Below are 16,689 nucleotides of genomic sequence, written 5' to 3' on the forward strand. Positions count from 1 at the left end.
GGGTCACTTGGGTCTTTGGACCTAATATATAACAAATTTATAAAGGAAACTATGGACTTGAGTGGGTGCAAACGCTCCCCCTGGCCGAACACTGGATCCTCCCCCGGGTATCGTGTACCACTGGTATCAACTTTTTGAGGTTTCTGGATCAGTACGGTCACGACAGTGGCGGGGCCAGTTTGTCTTCACCACGTTCGGCCGAAGCCGGTCCTTTTTTGCTTTTATATATTATAGTAACGAGCGAACTCATTCTTTTTCGGCGAGCAAACCCGACAATGATTTTTTTAACAAAATATAATAAGCTTTAAATACAACAATAAAAACTATTAATAAACATTATAAATGTTCCAATAATAATACAAATATAGATTATAAAAAAAATGCCCAAAAGTATTAATAAAAAGGAAAATTCTCAAAATAGTTCAAAACATGAAAGAGATTCTCAAAATAGTCCCAAAGATTTAAAAATTCCCAAAATAGTCCATGGAAACTCATCTGCAGCGACACATTGGTAATCGTGACGTGAGATTTGATTATCCAGTCATAATTTGACACGTGCGAAGGTAACGTGAAAGTTACAACGAAATATGTCTCCGCTAATAGTTTTCAAGCCAAAATCATCTTCTCAGAAACCATAGTTTTCGAATGAAATTTATTGGGCCCGTGAGTTTTCAAAATTCATCGTTTTCCGCGTTTTTTTTTAATTCATCTCTTCGAACGCATTTCAGGTGAATTTCATCTTTTTTTGCATAAAAATAAGAGTTGTTAGAAAAGATGGATTTTAATATAAATTATTTCAATTCGATGGTTTTTAGATGAAAGTAATCTTTTTTTGCATTGAAAGGAGAGTTGTCTATAAAACTTTTTTGAAAATCATATCAACCCTCCACCACCACCATTCACCGCCACCATCCACCACCACCAACCACCACATTCTTGACACAAGTTGGCAACAAAAAATCTTTCTTCACCGCCATCATTCACTACCACCACCCACCGCCATCATCCACCACCACCTTCTTGCACAAGTTGGCAACCAAAAATCTTTCTTCATACCCATATCAACCACCACCACCCACGCCATCATCCACTACCACCTTCTTGACACAAGTTGGCAACCAAAAATCTTTCTTCACCGCCATCATCCACCACCACCTTCTTGACACAAGTTGGCAACCAAAAATCTTTCTTCATACCCATATCAACCACCGCCATCATCCACCACCACCATCCACCACATTCTTAACACTTGCCATTTAACCTCACATCGAATTTTTAAAACTTTTATAAAAATCATCTGAGGAGATTAAATTCATTAGGAAATTATCTTTTTTTTTTTTTGAAAATCATCGGACAAGACTAACTTCACTGGAAAAGTATCGTTTTTTTTGCAAATTTTTTGAAATTTCACGTAGGAGATGAAATTCACCTGAAATGCATCCGAGTAGATGAATTTAAAAAAAACACGAATTTCATATTTTTTGAAAACTCACGGCCCAATAAATTTCATTCGAAAACATGGTTTCTGAGATTTTGGCTTGAAAACTATCGGTGAAGACAGATTTCGTTGTAACTTTCACGTTACCTTTACACGTGTCAAATTGTGACTGGATAATCAAATCTCACATCACGATTACTAATGTGTCGCTGCAGATGAGTTTCCATGGACTATTTTGGGGATTTTTAAATCTTTGGGACTATTTTGGGAATATATCTCCTATTTTAGACTATTTTGGGAATTTTCCTTTAATAAAATGGGTCAATAAGCCCAACCAAATTAACATTCTTAAAGATAATACCTAAAAAAAACAATGGTCATTGCCTTAGGGACCGATCAATTATGTTTCTATAGACCAGACGATCATCGCCTTTGCCGGTTCGCCTCAAGGCTTAACCGTTGCCGACGACCGTCTAGTATATCGTTTGTTGAAACTAGCATTAGTTCTACGAGTTGCAATGAAAAATGTTAAGAGATGTTTTTCTTAATGAAGCACGTGAAGACGGATTTACGTAATCGGATGTGTACTATATGAATGATGCTTGCATTTTTTATATTGATTTTTTTTTTAATTTCTCGATTAAAAAGGTTATGAATCGTTTATAAAACATGAAAACATGTAGGAAACAACTAAAATATGTATTATATTTTTTTAATTATTTAATATGAGTTTGTAAATGAAAAGTTCATTAGTTCCTCACTTTTTTTCAGTTCACTCTTGAACGTGTCCACACATATATATATATACACACACACACACTTAGGGGTGGGATCTAGAGAGAACTCCTCTTATAGAGAGAACTACTAAAGAATTATTTTTAACTATTTTTAAAAAAAAATTTTGTGATTTTTTGTTTCTTTCCCCCTTCTAATAAGATGATATTGATACCAAAAAAAAAACCTTGTCGGTGTAGTACTGTAGTGCATATGTGCACTAATGCCTATATCATATATAAAATAGTGTTTTATTTCATATAATACAACACAATTGCATTATTCAATACACACTATTGAATATATGCAAATACGACACTAATAATTGTATGCAAAACACATTATCGCATATATGTAATACAACAGTAATACACATATGCACTATATCGATTTTTTTAATTTTTGTATATAATATAACATTATTGCAAATATACAATACTAACAACTATATATATGCTATTCAACACTATTTCAAATACCAAAATGCACACTATTGCACATATGCATTATAAAAAAAGTCGGTGTTGCATTACTCGTTAATTTTTATCATTTTTTTTATTTTTTTTTTCATTTATACATTTTTTTGTGGTAAAGAATAACAACATATAAGAAGGATGAAAGAAAAAAATTTAAAAATATTTTTTTTTAATTAAATTAAGGAAAATTGGATTTTAATAATCCCAACTTAATGCATTTGGCCAATAATAATCTCAACTTTGAAAATAGTTGTCACTGGTCCCAACTTTCACCCTATTTGTTTTCATTGGACCACTGTTAAAAAAAATTTAAACGCGTTAAGTTTTTTCGAAATTTCAAATTTATATATTAGCGCTTTTGATCGAAATGAGGATTCGAGTCGATTAATGTAAAACTTACCTCCAAATGGTGGTCCAAACGACTAAAGGATGCTTCAATTCCGGTGTTTAAACTTTTAATTAAAAAAAATCAAGATGTTTGAAGCACCATTTCAAGTTAAGTCTTACATCAATCGATTCACATTCTCATTCCGATCAAAAGCCCTAAAAAATCAATTTAAAATTTGGAAAAAACTTAACGTTGTTAAGTTTTTTTTAACGGAGGTTCAATGAAAACAAATATTGTGAAAGTTGGGATCAGTGACAGCTATTTTCATAATTATGATTATTATCGGCCAACTACATTAAGTTGAGATTATTACAATCCAATTTTCCTTAAATTAAAAATACTTAGTTATTAGTTTTGTAGTTTTCTTTGTAAAATGGACTTCTCTCGTATATCTATATTACATTACCTTCTCTTCCATGTGAGACGCCGCAAAATTAATTACCCCTCTGCTTCCGGCGACTTCAATTCCGGTACCGGCGACGTTACAATTCATCAACTGATTGCTCATTCAATTCATCATTGATCCATATTCATTGTAATCCGGTGCGTAACTCAACCACCACATTCAATTTGTACAACCCAATGGACGCCAACTACTGAAATCGCCTACGCTTTCAATCAACACTGACAATTGAGATCTCGAATTGGGTAAGATGGGGTAAGTAATTATCTATCAGTTTTACAAAATTGTTACTTGTTCAGTGATTCATCAATGATTACACTTGTCCATAGTTTTTTTCGTTGTTACTCCAGAAATAGACTGTTTTTAAAATTACAGCGACTACAAACATGAGCCATACCCAACTTATGATTTGAAGGGTGTCATGAAGCTTGCGTTTCTGAAGATGCTGGAGATTTATGTTTGACTTTTGTTGATTTTTTAATGATTGCCAAGAATATTGTTAAATAGTGTTATTTAGCAATAGTTTGTGCTCATTAATGCAGCAGGGGATGTGCTTATTTTGGATTCCCAGATCTGTAGTGATGAGATACCCACCATATCTCTAGAAGATTCTGTTGCCGATGCCATATATGTACAGAATGAAGAAGCTAAGGTTTTACCATACAACTTCTTGATAAGGATTCCTAAATATCAAGATGAACTATATCATATGAGAAGGTTTGTTTTGACTTTTTGCGCCATATAGATCTGTAGAGACTATGTTTTAATCTTGTAGTCACGTAGGGACATTCTTTGCATTTAAATAGGGATGAGCAAATTCGGTATTGGTACCGAACCGATATCAGTACCGTTACCGAAATCAGGTACAATTTGGTACCGAATTGGTACTAAAGTTTTGCCTTTCGGTACCAAGAATTTGCCTTCATCTTCCTCTTTCGACCTTCATCATCATCATCAACCTCGCCGATTATTATGCACAAAAGGTTGTCATCCTCAAATCCTCACATATTATACTTTGCGGTTTTGTAAAATTTTATATGTTTTGTTTCTTAATGGTTTATTTTGTCCATGTTTTTCTAACAATTGACCAATTCGAATGATAGAATGAAGGTGTGATATATCCTTAGTTTATGTTATATTCTGTTAACATAGCAACTAAAGAATCATATATAACTCTTAGTGACAACTTAATTCCTCTCAGTTTGAAGTTGAAAGTTCGGTTTTGAAAGATGAAGCTCCAGATTTGGCTAAAGATATCAACAGGAGCCAAGGAAAATTTCGGGGTTCTTTCTCAATAAATGGTTAGTATTTTCATATTTTGTCTTTTAATGCATTCCGTTAGAAATACCGAACCGTCTTTATTGCATTCTTATTATGTATTATATACACAAATGATTTTGTAACTGATGGTTATAATTTAACATGCTGAGATAAAATACACCCAAATCATCCCATGTATGTGGGTTAAAATTCCCATCTAAATTAGTTTATAATTATTTTTTTTAAGAATTTGTTGTTGATCAACACAATTTTTCTCTTTTCATTTGTGCAGGCAGACTCTCATAGAAATATGCTAGCCTTAAATGTGATTAATTACTTGATAACCCATTGTTGCTTGCTTAAAAAGGTGCCCGGCAATGAAGACTTTTCTTCATCAGTAGCCAACCGATACGAGTGAACCAAGGTACAAACGGGCCAACCTTGTATTTGTTTGGTCAACCCAAAGTATCATGGAGCCGAGAAATGAATTAAGCGTTTATTTGCAGTTGATAATTGAGGAGATACGCCAAGATATATATATACAAGTTGAAGAAGGTTTTCTTGTCTCCTTTCATCTTCTGATTTAAGCCTTTAGATGAATTGGTAAGTTAACAGGCTTTATGTATGCTTGATTTTTGTTGCCGTGAATATGGTTAATAAAATAATAAGTGTCTTACTTCGGGATGTTAATTCTAGATGAAAATTTTATAATACACTTGTTTGTTTGTGATTCCTGTATTTTCTCATAAATATGTGCTTACATGTTATCCATACTTCCTGACATGAACAGTTAATGAACGTCCAGTTCGTTTACTGGTCTGTTTGCAAGAGCCCGAGTTCGGATTGTAAGACATTTTTCCAAGTTTCAGCTCGGCTCGCTTATTATTTATTAATTAATTTATATACTACATTAATTTATATACATTTATAATTATATTTGTATATATTGAGGAAAATCTTAACGAGCCTAATTATGCGCAGGACCTTAAATGAGCCAACCTGTAGTGTAATTTTTAATACATCGACGAGCCTAAACGATCTTCCCATACAATAAGTGATATGTATTTGTAGAGAATTGTGTCTTCGTGAAAAGTTCACCGGAGAAAAGATATCTAAATCTGTAAAGAGTTGTAAATCACGATTTTTGTTAACGTGCCGTATTTTGATTTGATTTTCGGCAATAATATATTTTTTTGTTTGGTCCGGCAGCTTGTCTATTTTTATAATTATATTAAAAAGCATTATATTTTATATCTCATATACAATTAAATAATATTTTTTTACATTATCATTATCTTTTTGTCTTCTCCACTAGGGATGAGCAAAATCGGTACCGGTACTGAATCACTACCAAAATTTTAAGTCTCGGAATCGGTACGAAACCGGTATTTCCCAATTTATTACCCAGACGGTACCGGTACTGAACCGAATATTTCGGTACCGGTACCAAGGATTTCCGATTTTCGGGATCGTCGGTACCGGTAATGGTCGGTACCGGTAAGGTACCGTGCTCATCCCTATTCTCCACTTACAAAGATTTTAAAATATAATAAAAAAATAAAGGTTGAAAAGTGTTCCTCGAAACAGGCTCGAGCTCAATAACTGAATGAGCTTTATTTGAGGCTCGAATCAAACCGAGCTTAAACGAGCTTGAGTGTAGAAATAAACTTGTTTAATAAATGAGCTTACTATTTTATATATTTTTTATTTAATATAATAAATATATGATTTTATAATAGCTATTAATATATGAAATAGTATGATTAATATAAGTGAGTAATTTGTATTATGTTAAATATTATAAAATTTTAGTTAAAATATATACAAATAATTATTATAATTATTAGTAAAATAATTAATAAATGATAAACAAGTTGAGTCTGAGCTGAGCTCGAGCTTGAAAAACCACTCACGACCTGAGCTCAAGATTTAGAAATAGGAGTTGGGCTTGACTTTGAAAAACTACTCACAAGTTATGTTTGAGCCTAAATGAGTTCGGGCTCGGCATGACTCCCTTGTTTTGTTCCCTACTCAATTTGATGTTTAACTTAGCTTTCATAAGGAAATTGAACATAAATTTGTTTTTATAGATTACACTATTACTATAGAAAATGAATATGTGCTACACCATTTACGTTGTTCTACTATTGCCATGAACATGTGTGACTAAATGGTGTTTTGTTAGTTGAGAATGTTTTTTTATATAAAGTTTGAATATCATGTGATAATTAGCTTATGACTAAATGTTGTTTTGTTTGTTGAAATTTTTATATAAAATTTGATAGAATGCAAACTATAGCATCCGTTATCGACCGAATCCTCATTGCTTCCCCGCTGCAAAGCGCGGGCACTTATGCTAGTATACTTTACATGTATGTGGTATGTGCATACAAAAGAGAGCCTCGGAAAGAGAAAGACGGTAGAAACACACAACAAACTTTGCTGACGATGTATTTGTGTTATAATGTGATCCGGGCCCGAAAACATTGACGCTAAAAAAAATTGAACAACGAAAAATCCTGAACCCTTAAAAAAATATTTCTGGCTCCTCCACTGGTTACGGAATAGTACCGGTATTTACCGAATTTTTGTGTTCTATACTTTTACGAACCAAGGTATCCATTTTTGGTGATTTTCGGTTATCGATATTTTCGGTAGGGCTGGCAATTCGTGTCTTAACAAGTTTAACATGTAAGAAGCGACGCGCGTAACACAAATTTCAAACATGAATACGACTCGTTTAACTACTTTATATGTCATTATTATAAGACAGTTTTAAGTTTTGTATACTAATAGGAAAAATGATGGAGTTAGCCTACTAATTTCAATTATTTAAGAAAATAAAAAAATCACATACCGCGCCTTTTTGATTAATAGGTCTTATCATGTCTTAAACAGGTACCCAATTGTTAGCCCTAATTTTCGATTCCGGTACCAAGGCTCATCCATAGTCTTGGCACGCATATCACTTCATGCGCCTAAGGCCAGTCGGTTGTTCTATGGCCTCAGTTTCTTTCCACCGTCTTTGCTCACAACGAACCCTTTCTTGACGTCACATAAATCGTCGTCTTCGATCACTTTATTTCATCGGTTCGTTTCATTTTAACATGTCTAACCACTAATGTTCTCCCTTTGTAGTACCACATGGTACAACTTGATTTAATCGCAAAGATCTTGGCTGCAACACACAGTTTCATCTTGTTCCACAAAGGATCTTCACCCGTATCGACCACAAGCACAAAGATGATATCTTGCCTTGGTGGGTTCCGTTACCTTCTCAGCATTATGTAAAGAAATGAGCTTACGCCAGTTGTTATCACACACGAAAACATCAATATGCTGTGAAAACTCTCACGACTCACCAAGCCAAGCCAAAACCCAAGTTTTACAATAACAATTCAACTCAACCCGGGTTGTTTTAAATCAAGTTTTTTTAATTATGCTTCTATCAAGCAAGCCACTAGCCCAACTGTACTGGCATAGGAACTACATCTTATAACCGTGCTCAATCATTTGTAAATTAACTAAAAAACAGGAGAGGTTGAAAAAAATAAAAGATAAAAGCACATTATAAAAGTAAAACACAAATATCAAAATTAACAGCATCATTGTCTGCAGGTAGGTTCTCAACACAACAAAACATAAAATAGTACATCCCACAAGCTAAAAAAACAGTTTAGAAATTATAAAAAACAAGATAAACCAAGAAGAAACCCATCATCTCTCACCGCAACCGCTTACAGCTTATCCTCAAACTCGGACAACGGAGTCATCTGCTCCTTCAAACCCTTCCTCTTCCTGATCTGAGCCACCAGCGTGCTCGCCTGAGACCCAGCTTCCAACGGGTCGGACCCCATCATGTCCCAATGATCAAACACACATTGCGGGAAAGCTTGACCCGAGGTAGAAGCTCTCAAAGCACCAGAGAACCCGAAGGATTCCACCACAGGGAGATACGCCTTGATGTTGTACAGTGGGGTACCCGGCCTCTGCATCTCCTCAAACACGTGCCCACGCCTTTGATTCAGCACACTGTAGATACCACCCAAAGCTTGCTCTGGTGCCTGAATTTCAACAAGGTAAACCGGCTCAAGCAGACGTGGCTTGGCGGTCAACTGGGAGGCGTAAATGACACGCCTTGCGGTTGGGATAACTTGACCACCACCTCTGTGGATAGCATCAGCGTGGAGCACAACATCACACACTTCGAAACAGATACCTCTCATGTTCTCTTCAGCCAAAGCACCTTCTTTAGAAGCCCATTGAAAACCAGCAACAACCGAATCCTTAATTTCATTAAGATACTGAACTCCCTTACACATATCAACCACCATGTTGGGCCCAGTGGTTTCAGGACCAAAACACCAGATCTTCTTTGCCAAATCCTTGTCCCAACCGAATTCCTCAGATAAGATCTTTCCACGGATCTTAGGGTCATCACGTGGGCCCACACGGCCTTCATCAATAGCCTCAGCAAGACCGTCCTCCATGGGTCTAGCTTCCATGTAGAGACGGTTGTGCTTGTTCGGGGACTTGCTCATCACGGTCCTTGATGATTTCTCCAAGACAGTTTCACGGAAAGACACAACAGGGTCGGAAACAACGATTTCAGCACCACCCATGAAATCATCTTGCAGATCCTTCAAACAGATTTCAAGATGCAACTCACCAGCACCAGCAATAATGTGTTCACCAGACTCTTCAATGGTACACACAACCATAGGGTCGGATTTGGCCAAACGTTTAAGACCTTCAACGAGCTTGGGGAGGTCAGATGCAACCTTGCACTGAACAGCAACACGCACGACAGGTGAGACTGAAAACTTCATGGCACGGATGGGGTGGGCGTCAACCTCTTTTTCGTTTGTCAAGGTTGCGTTTTTGGTGATGAACTGATCCAAACCAACCATAGCCACTGTGTTACCACATGGCACATCTTCAACAGTTTCTTGCTTCTTTCCCATCCAGATAACAGTTCTCTGAACACTCTTAACATACAAATCTTTCTTCTCACCAGGGACATAGTTAGGACCCATGATCCTAACCTTCAAACCAGTTGAAACCTTACCAGCAAACACACGACCGAAGGCAAAGAATCTACCTTTATCAGAAGCGGGAATCATCTTGGAAACGTAAAGCATAAGAGGACCGTCAGGGTCACAGTTTCTGATGGCATTAGCATACTGATCGTCCAACGGACCTTCGTAAAGATTCTCAACACGGTACCTTTGGGCAGTGTGAGGTGAAGGCAAGTGAAAGATCATCATTTCAAGTAAAGCAGTAGCAGCTGGAAGCCAATTCTGCATCACACGTTTCATCAAAGCCTTACCCATCAACTCTTTTTCCTCAGACTTCATGGTGACACCAAGCTTAGTCAACATAGGCCACAAAACATCTTTTTTGTTGTTCATGCACGTGTTAATAATCTGCTTGATCGGCTCATAACAGAACTGAACGAACCCACGCTTGCAAGTTGCTGAACCGGTGCTCTTAGTGGTCCACTTCTTGGTTTTTGGGTCAAAGAAGTTTTCTCCCCAGAGTCTTTCCATCATCTTAGACTCATCAACACCGAATTTTGAAGCATACATCTTAGCAAAGTTGGTTAAAGTGAAAGCCCAACCGTGAAGACCAGCCGAGAAAGCAACGGTACCTTTCTCGGGGTAAACCATGACATCACCGAGAAGTGGGTCCTCATAAGTAGCCATGATGACATTGGCATTCTCAATAACCCTTTGGAAGGTCTGGTATGCTTCTTCACCATCAACCTGAAGCTCAAGGAAACACCTGTCCATCTTGTTGACAGTTAAAACGGGACGGATTCTTTCACCAAGAGCTTGTCTAAGAACAGTTTCGGTTTGCACACATACACCTTCAATACAATCAACCACCACAAGTGCACCATCAGTAATACGTAGAGCAGCAGTGACTTCAGAAGAAAAGTCAACGTGCCCGGGTGAGTCAATAAGATTGATGAGGTATTCATTCCCGTTTCTTTCACCCTTAAAGCTTTTCAAAGCTTCATCAGTCATCTCATAGTACAATGAGATACCAGTGGACTTGATAGTGATACCCCGTTCAGCTTCATCAGCACGTGTATCAGTCATACGAACATCACCAGCAACTTCTTGGGCAATAATACCAGCAGCAGCCACAAGAGAATCAGTCAGAGTGGATTTCCCTGTAAAGATTTAACAAACAATTAAGTATCAAACAGCATAAATAAAAACTTTATAACAAAATCAACTAGAGCAGCTTTAAGTACCGTGATCAACATGAGCAATAACAGACATATTACGAATGTTATGCTTGTAGTCCATAATCCTTCGCAACTCTTCCGCAGTAAACTTCACCTGTTTTGTCAAAGAAATGAAAAGGTTTAACTTCCTTGCCATTGCATATACAATTGCGAAAAAGAACATAAATAAACACAAAAACTTACCATTTTGCCTACTTTTCAGCAAAATCCTGATAAAAAATAAACAAATAGTGAATTAGTAAACAGACGAAATAATAACTGCAAAGATTTCACATGAAGCTATAGTTGATAGTATTGTGTACTACATAAGTATCAATAGACAACTTGATTAACATCAAGTCAAACCAAAAAAACAGGGTGTAAATAATATAGATCACAAACATGTTGCGATTTTTCATCAAATTAAGCATCAGACATGTGAAATGATCAAATAATTATTCAACTAGACCAATTGTAAATACCAACCAAACACAGATATAACACAAAATAACTAAACACATTACAAAACTTAATAAAAAAACAAACCATCAATCCAAACAAACAACATCACGAATAATCTTCTTCACATTCACAAATAAATATAGAAAAGCAAATTAACTTTTTAAAGATGTATTAACTTCATAATAATTAATAAATCTGCATTATTGCAACTTATTTCGCAAATAACAACCACAACAATTCGAATAATAATAACAATAGCTATAAACCTAGCTACAGTCTATCAAAGTCAGCTCCAACAGTACATCAAAACAATCAATTCGAATAAAAATATTCTACATCATATTCACAGGGTGCAGCACTGCAGCAGGATATTGTTCACAAACATGTTATATTTTACCGTCAAATGCTGATATCTTAACCAACTAGACCAAATGTAAACACAAAACAAACACATATAATACAAAATAACTAAACACAATACACAACTTACAAAAATAACATAACTACTATCCAAACAAACAACAGCACAAAAAATCTTCAACTTCACATAGAAAAAAAACACAAAAAACAAATAAACAACTTTTTAAGCATGTATCATATCATAATAATTATATGTCTAAATCTAAATCATTAATATCATACTCTACAAATCAATATAGCAGTAAACCTAGCTACAGTCTTATACAATAACTCGATTATAGCTTAAAAATATTTATGTATCAAAGTCAACTCCAACAGTATTCCAATTACATCAAAAACACATAATATAACCGATTCAAGACACAAATCTAAACAATAACCTAAACATCATCATCATCATCATCTCAGTAAACATAAACCGTAAATAACCTACAGTATATACAAATCAATAACTTATTCGTTCAAAACAAACACCGATTCAATCAAATAACTATCCGATCTGTAACTGATCGAAGAACAACATGAAATACACAAACATAATAACCTACTTTATTAATAATTACGATTAATAACGAAGCATACAGCTATAATAATCAATAATAACACAGATCGAGCACGTATGAGATGAGATAATAAGAGATTAAAGGTGTATACCTAACAAAACAAAGAAGGCGGCGGTGAATAGCAAGCAGCTCTGTGTGCGTTAGGTTTTGTAAACACGGAGAGATGAGATATATATGTATATAAAGGGAGCGGCTGAGGCTCCTCTAAAACCCTAATTTATTCATATAGCCGCTTAGATATTTTTCATGGGGAATATTCGGCCTTCAATGAGGATCAAATCACTTATGGGCTGGCCTGGCTTTTATTATTCTACTGGCCCAATAGGTTACCTTCATTATTATTACTATTAGTATATACTAGTAGCACCTCTTGTTAGCTTCATTATTAGAAACACCTCTTGTTATTGGTTAAGGACTTAAGGTTATGGAAACCGTGAATTGGTGTTTGGGTGAAATTGGGTCAGTTTTAGAACGGGTTGGATTGAGTTAAATGAAGTTGAAACTGGATTGGAGTTAGCTGGATCGGATCAAAAGTTGTTTATAAAGATAATCTAAACTGATGTTGATTGTATTGGAATTTGTTTTAAACTGGATTTGATGTGTCATATAACGAGTTTTTCTCAAACTTGTTTGAACGTATAAACACGTCAGTTTGTTAGTGATTTTATACTAGGGATACTGTTAGTGCACAGAAATTTGACACTGTGGATATGATATCCTGACTTATGTTTTGGATCAGTTATCCTTAGCGTGTGTTCCAGATCCCGTCAGGATCAAGGATCCACAGTACTTATTATTTACTAACGGTTCTCATGTGTAATCTGATATTTAGCAGGTATAACGATTAGAAGACTCGGTCTATCTACTAACTTGTAGTCAAGAAGATATTTACGTGTCTGGATCAATTATCATTCTGAAGAGTTCCAGAGCTATGTCAGGATCATGGATCCTCGGTATTTGGTGCTATTAACGGTTATTTCTTATATGAAGGCTGATATTTATCAAGTGTAACGGCTCCAAGACCTGGTCTACCCCCTATTTCGCAGCCTGAGTGATGGAGCACGTGGTCAAAGTGGCTGTTACGTTTACATTGAAGATAAAGGCGGATTTTTAGGAAAATTAGTTAATAGCATTTATTATTAATAACTCCATTGAGTTATTATCTATTATATATAATTGAGATTATGATCAGATATAGGACACATGGTAGACACACACACCTGAGTATTCTCTCTATCACAGCTCACACACTTAGAATTATTGTACCACTGATCATAATCTCCACAATTGTAACACCCTTTTTTGATAAATAAAGTGGTGATAGACAATTTGTCATCACTCGGGGTTTTTGTGCCGGCGATCCGAACCAGATCAAGGGCTTTTCCCCGTAACAAATCCGTGTGTTTGTGTTTGCAATCGATACATACTTGTTTTCATCACCATAGCACTAATCCTCACTAAACGAATTTGGATACATTATCCTTGAGAGATTTTTATCCAAAACAATTTGGCGCCCACCGTGGGGCAATTGGTGCTATAATCCAGATTATTTCCTGTCAATTTTCAACTTTTCATACCCATATCACCATCAATAGCCTCTCAATCAACCTCTGCTTCATCAACCATGCCATCCTCGGTTTCTCTCTCATCAAGAACTTTGCCGCCGATGCCTCCTCCAATTACGGGAGCACCAAGGACCACCGCGGCTGGAAATAAGACACAAATTCCAGTCTTCCAGAGCTCAAAAACCACTGCTGCCACTTCGGTGGTCAAATCTAACAATGATGTTTCTGCAATGTTTTCACAGGTTAAGGCATACATGGAGCAGCAGAACAAAACCAACCAGAGGATCCTACATGAAATTGAAGATCTCAAGAAAAGAAAGAGGCCAGCGGAGGATCAGACTCCCTTAATGCCTAGGGTGCTAGATTTCTCTACTCCAGGATCCGTGGCTCAACATACTCAAGGATCCTCGATCCTTCAGCCAGGATCATCTATCCTTCAACAGGGGTCCATGGGTCAGCAAACTCAAGGATCCTCGTTCCTTCAACAAGGATTATCCATCCTTCAACCAGGATCCTTTGAGTTGTATCCTTAAGGATCCTTCAGCTCCCAACCTCAAAGATCCTTCTGGCAGAATCAAGGATCCTCAAGAATTCAACATCAACGATCCTTTGAGGTCCATGAAGGAGATATAATCCCTATGCAGACCATTGCCTCTAATGGACCTGCTACTGTAGCAGATGCCTCTTATCTTAACTACACTTCTGGGATATCATGATTCAACCAACCAAGAGGATACAAGTATAATCAGGCTATGGCTATGGAACTTCATAAACTTACGGATATGATATCCAGCGTGCCAGGAGTGGTCCGTCCAATTCCTGAAATACCAGAAGGGAGCCACAAGTTATCCAGATTTGCTCCACCTATCTGTGATGCTGAAATCCCGAAGCGGTTCCAGACTCCGAATATGAAGACTTATGGCAGGACCACTGATCCTGAAGAACACGTGGCACAATATAGAGAAAGGATGGAGATCAATCCTATTTCGGAGAGACTCAAATAAGCTTGCCTATGCAAAGTCTTTGGATCCACACTGACAGGATCAGCATTAAAATGGCTGCTAAGTCTTCCTCCCTTTTCAATTTCTTCTTTTTCTCACTTAGTTAACTTGTTCAACAGCCAATTTGAAAAGTTAACCAGTTACTTATACCGAGTTATCCAACCAAGTGATGAATCCCTTAGGGATTATGTTACGAAGTTTGGAAGGGAAGCCTTGGAAATCCCTAATCTTGATATGGCTACGGCTGTTGAAGCCTTCAAGATGGGACTTCAGAGGGGCTCCCCCTTTTATGATGATCTTGTGATGACTCCTTGCAGGTCCCTAGATGAAGTAAGGAACAGGGCTTTAAGATTCATCCGATTAGAAGATGATAAAAGGATCCAGGATCGTCTTGGGGGCAAACGAAACAAGAATCCCCCAATAAGAATAAAAGATCCTCATACATGAACAACAATTCGAAGCCGTACACCAAGTTCAACAATCAAAACGTACAAGCAGTCGAAGAAGGAGATGACGATGAAGACTATCCTTGCATCTTAGACTATTGTTTCTCTGTGGACACTCATGGCTTGATCTGTGCCATGAAGGATCTGGGAGAAAAAGCAAGGTGGCCCCGAAAGAATGAGAAGACGACCGACTTCAAAGATAAGTCTAAGTGGTGTGCTTTCCACGAAGATTTTGGCCACATGACAGACGAGTGTATCGGCTTAAGGAGGGAAATTGGATACCTCCTGAGCAAGGGTCACTTTAAAAAACTCTTGGGAAGGAAGAAATCCAAGATCCAGGATCCTGAAGACCTTCCAAAGAAAGCAACACCACCACCACAAGATGCTCATGTAATCAACTTCGTTGCCAGAGATTACGACATGTTTCGAACCTCTTGTCCTGCAAAAGTAGAGCTTGCAGAAGAATTTAAGTTGGACAATGAAAGAAGACCGCTCATCCACACTACTCGAATAACTGATCAGAGAGTCTTCTTCGATTCAAGTATCCAGGATCCTCACCAGGATGAAATGGATGTGCGAATGGTCAATTTCATCTCTGGAGGATCAGACATATGTGGAACTTCCTTCTCGGCAGCAAAGAGGCTCGCTAAAGAGATCAAGTTAGATAACGGAGAACGACCAATAGTATCTACCACTTTGACAACAGATAAAAGGATCTTCTTCGATGAGGAAGATAAACTAAACATCCAGGATCCTCACCATGACGGTTTGATTATTACTTTATTTATCGCTAACCATTATGTACGCAGAATCCTAGTTGACGGTGGGAGCTCGGTCAACATTATCTAGCATGATGTCCTCAAGAAGATGAATATACCAGATTCGGAGATCATTCCTAGAACATCAGTGCTAGTCGGTTTCAATGGAGAAACCAAGAAGACATTGGGGGACATCAACCTCCCAATCTATATTGAATGGTTAAATTCATATAAAAAATTTTGTGTTATTGATAACCTTTCTTGTTGCAATGTTATTTTAGGCAGGCCCTGGCTGCATGGAATGAAGGCGGTGGCCTCAACTTACCACCAATGCATCAAATTACCTACCCCGTGGGGAGTTGTGAAGATAGTTGGTGATCAGGCAGAGGCCAAGAACTATTATCTTCATCGATGAAGCAACGACCAAGCAAACTATAGCATAGCAATTACAGCAACATCCTAGGGACGTGCTGGAAGCTCGGGAGAAAGACCTTAAAGAA

At 36.9% G+C, this 16,689-nt stretch overlaps 1 protein-coding gene across 1 annotated transcript; it reads right to left on the minus strand.

The window, feature by feature from the left end:
* Positions 1 to 8,316: 8,316 nt before the first annotated feature.
* Positions 8,317 to 12,664, minus strand: LOC143555554 (elongation factor 2-like). Its single transcript, XM_077045088.1, has 4 exons — positions 12,511 to 12,664; positions 11,179 to 11,204; positions 11,002 to 11,089; positions 8,317 to 10,917 (listed from the first exon to the last, which is right to left on the minus strand). Exons 2-4 carry the CDS (start codon positions 11,179 to 11,181, stop codon positions 8,477 to 8,479), a joined length of 2,532 nt encoding a protein of 843 aa, XP_076901203.1. The 5' UTR covers positions 11,182 to 11,204; positions 12,511 to 12,664; the 3' UTR covers positions 8,317 to 8,476.
* Between the last annotated feature and the right edge of the window lie 4,025 nt (positions 12,665 to 16,689).

This window comes from Bidens hawaiensis, unplaced genomic scaffold (assembly GCF_021521415.1).
Source record: "Bidens hawaiensis isolate Kalapana, Puna unplaced genomic scaffold, B.hawaiensis_p1.1 tig00018142_1, whole genome shotgun sequence".
Classification (NCBI taxonomy): Eukaryota; Viridiplantae; Streptophyta; class Magnoliopsida; order Asterales; family Asteraceae; genus Bidens; species Bidens hawaiensis.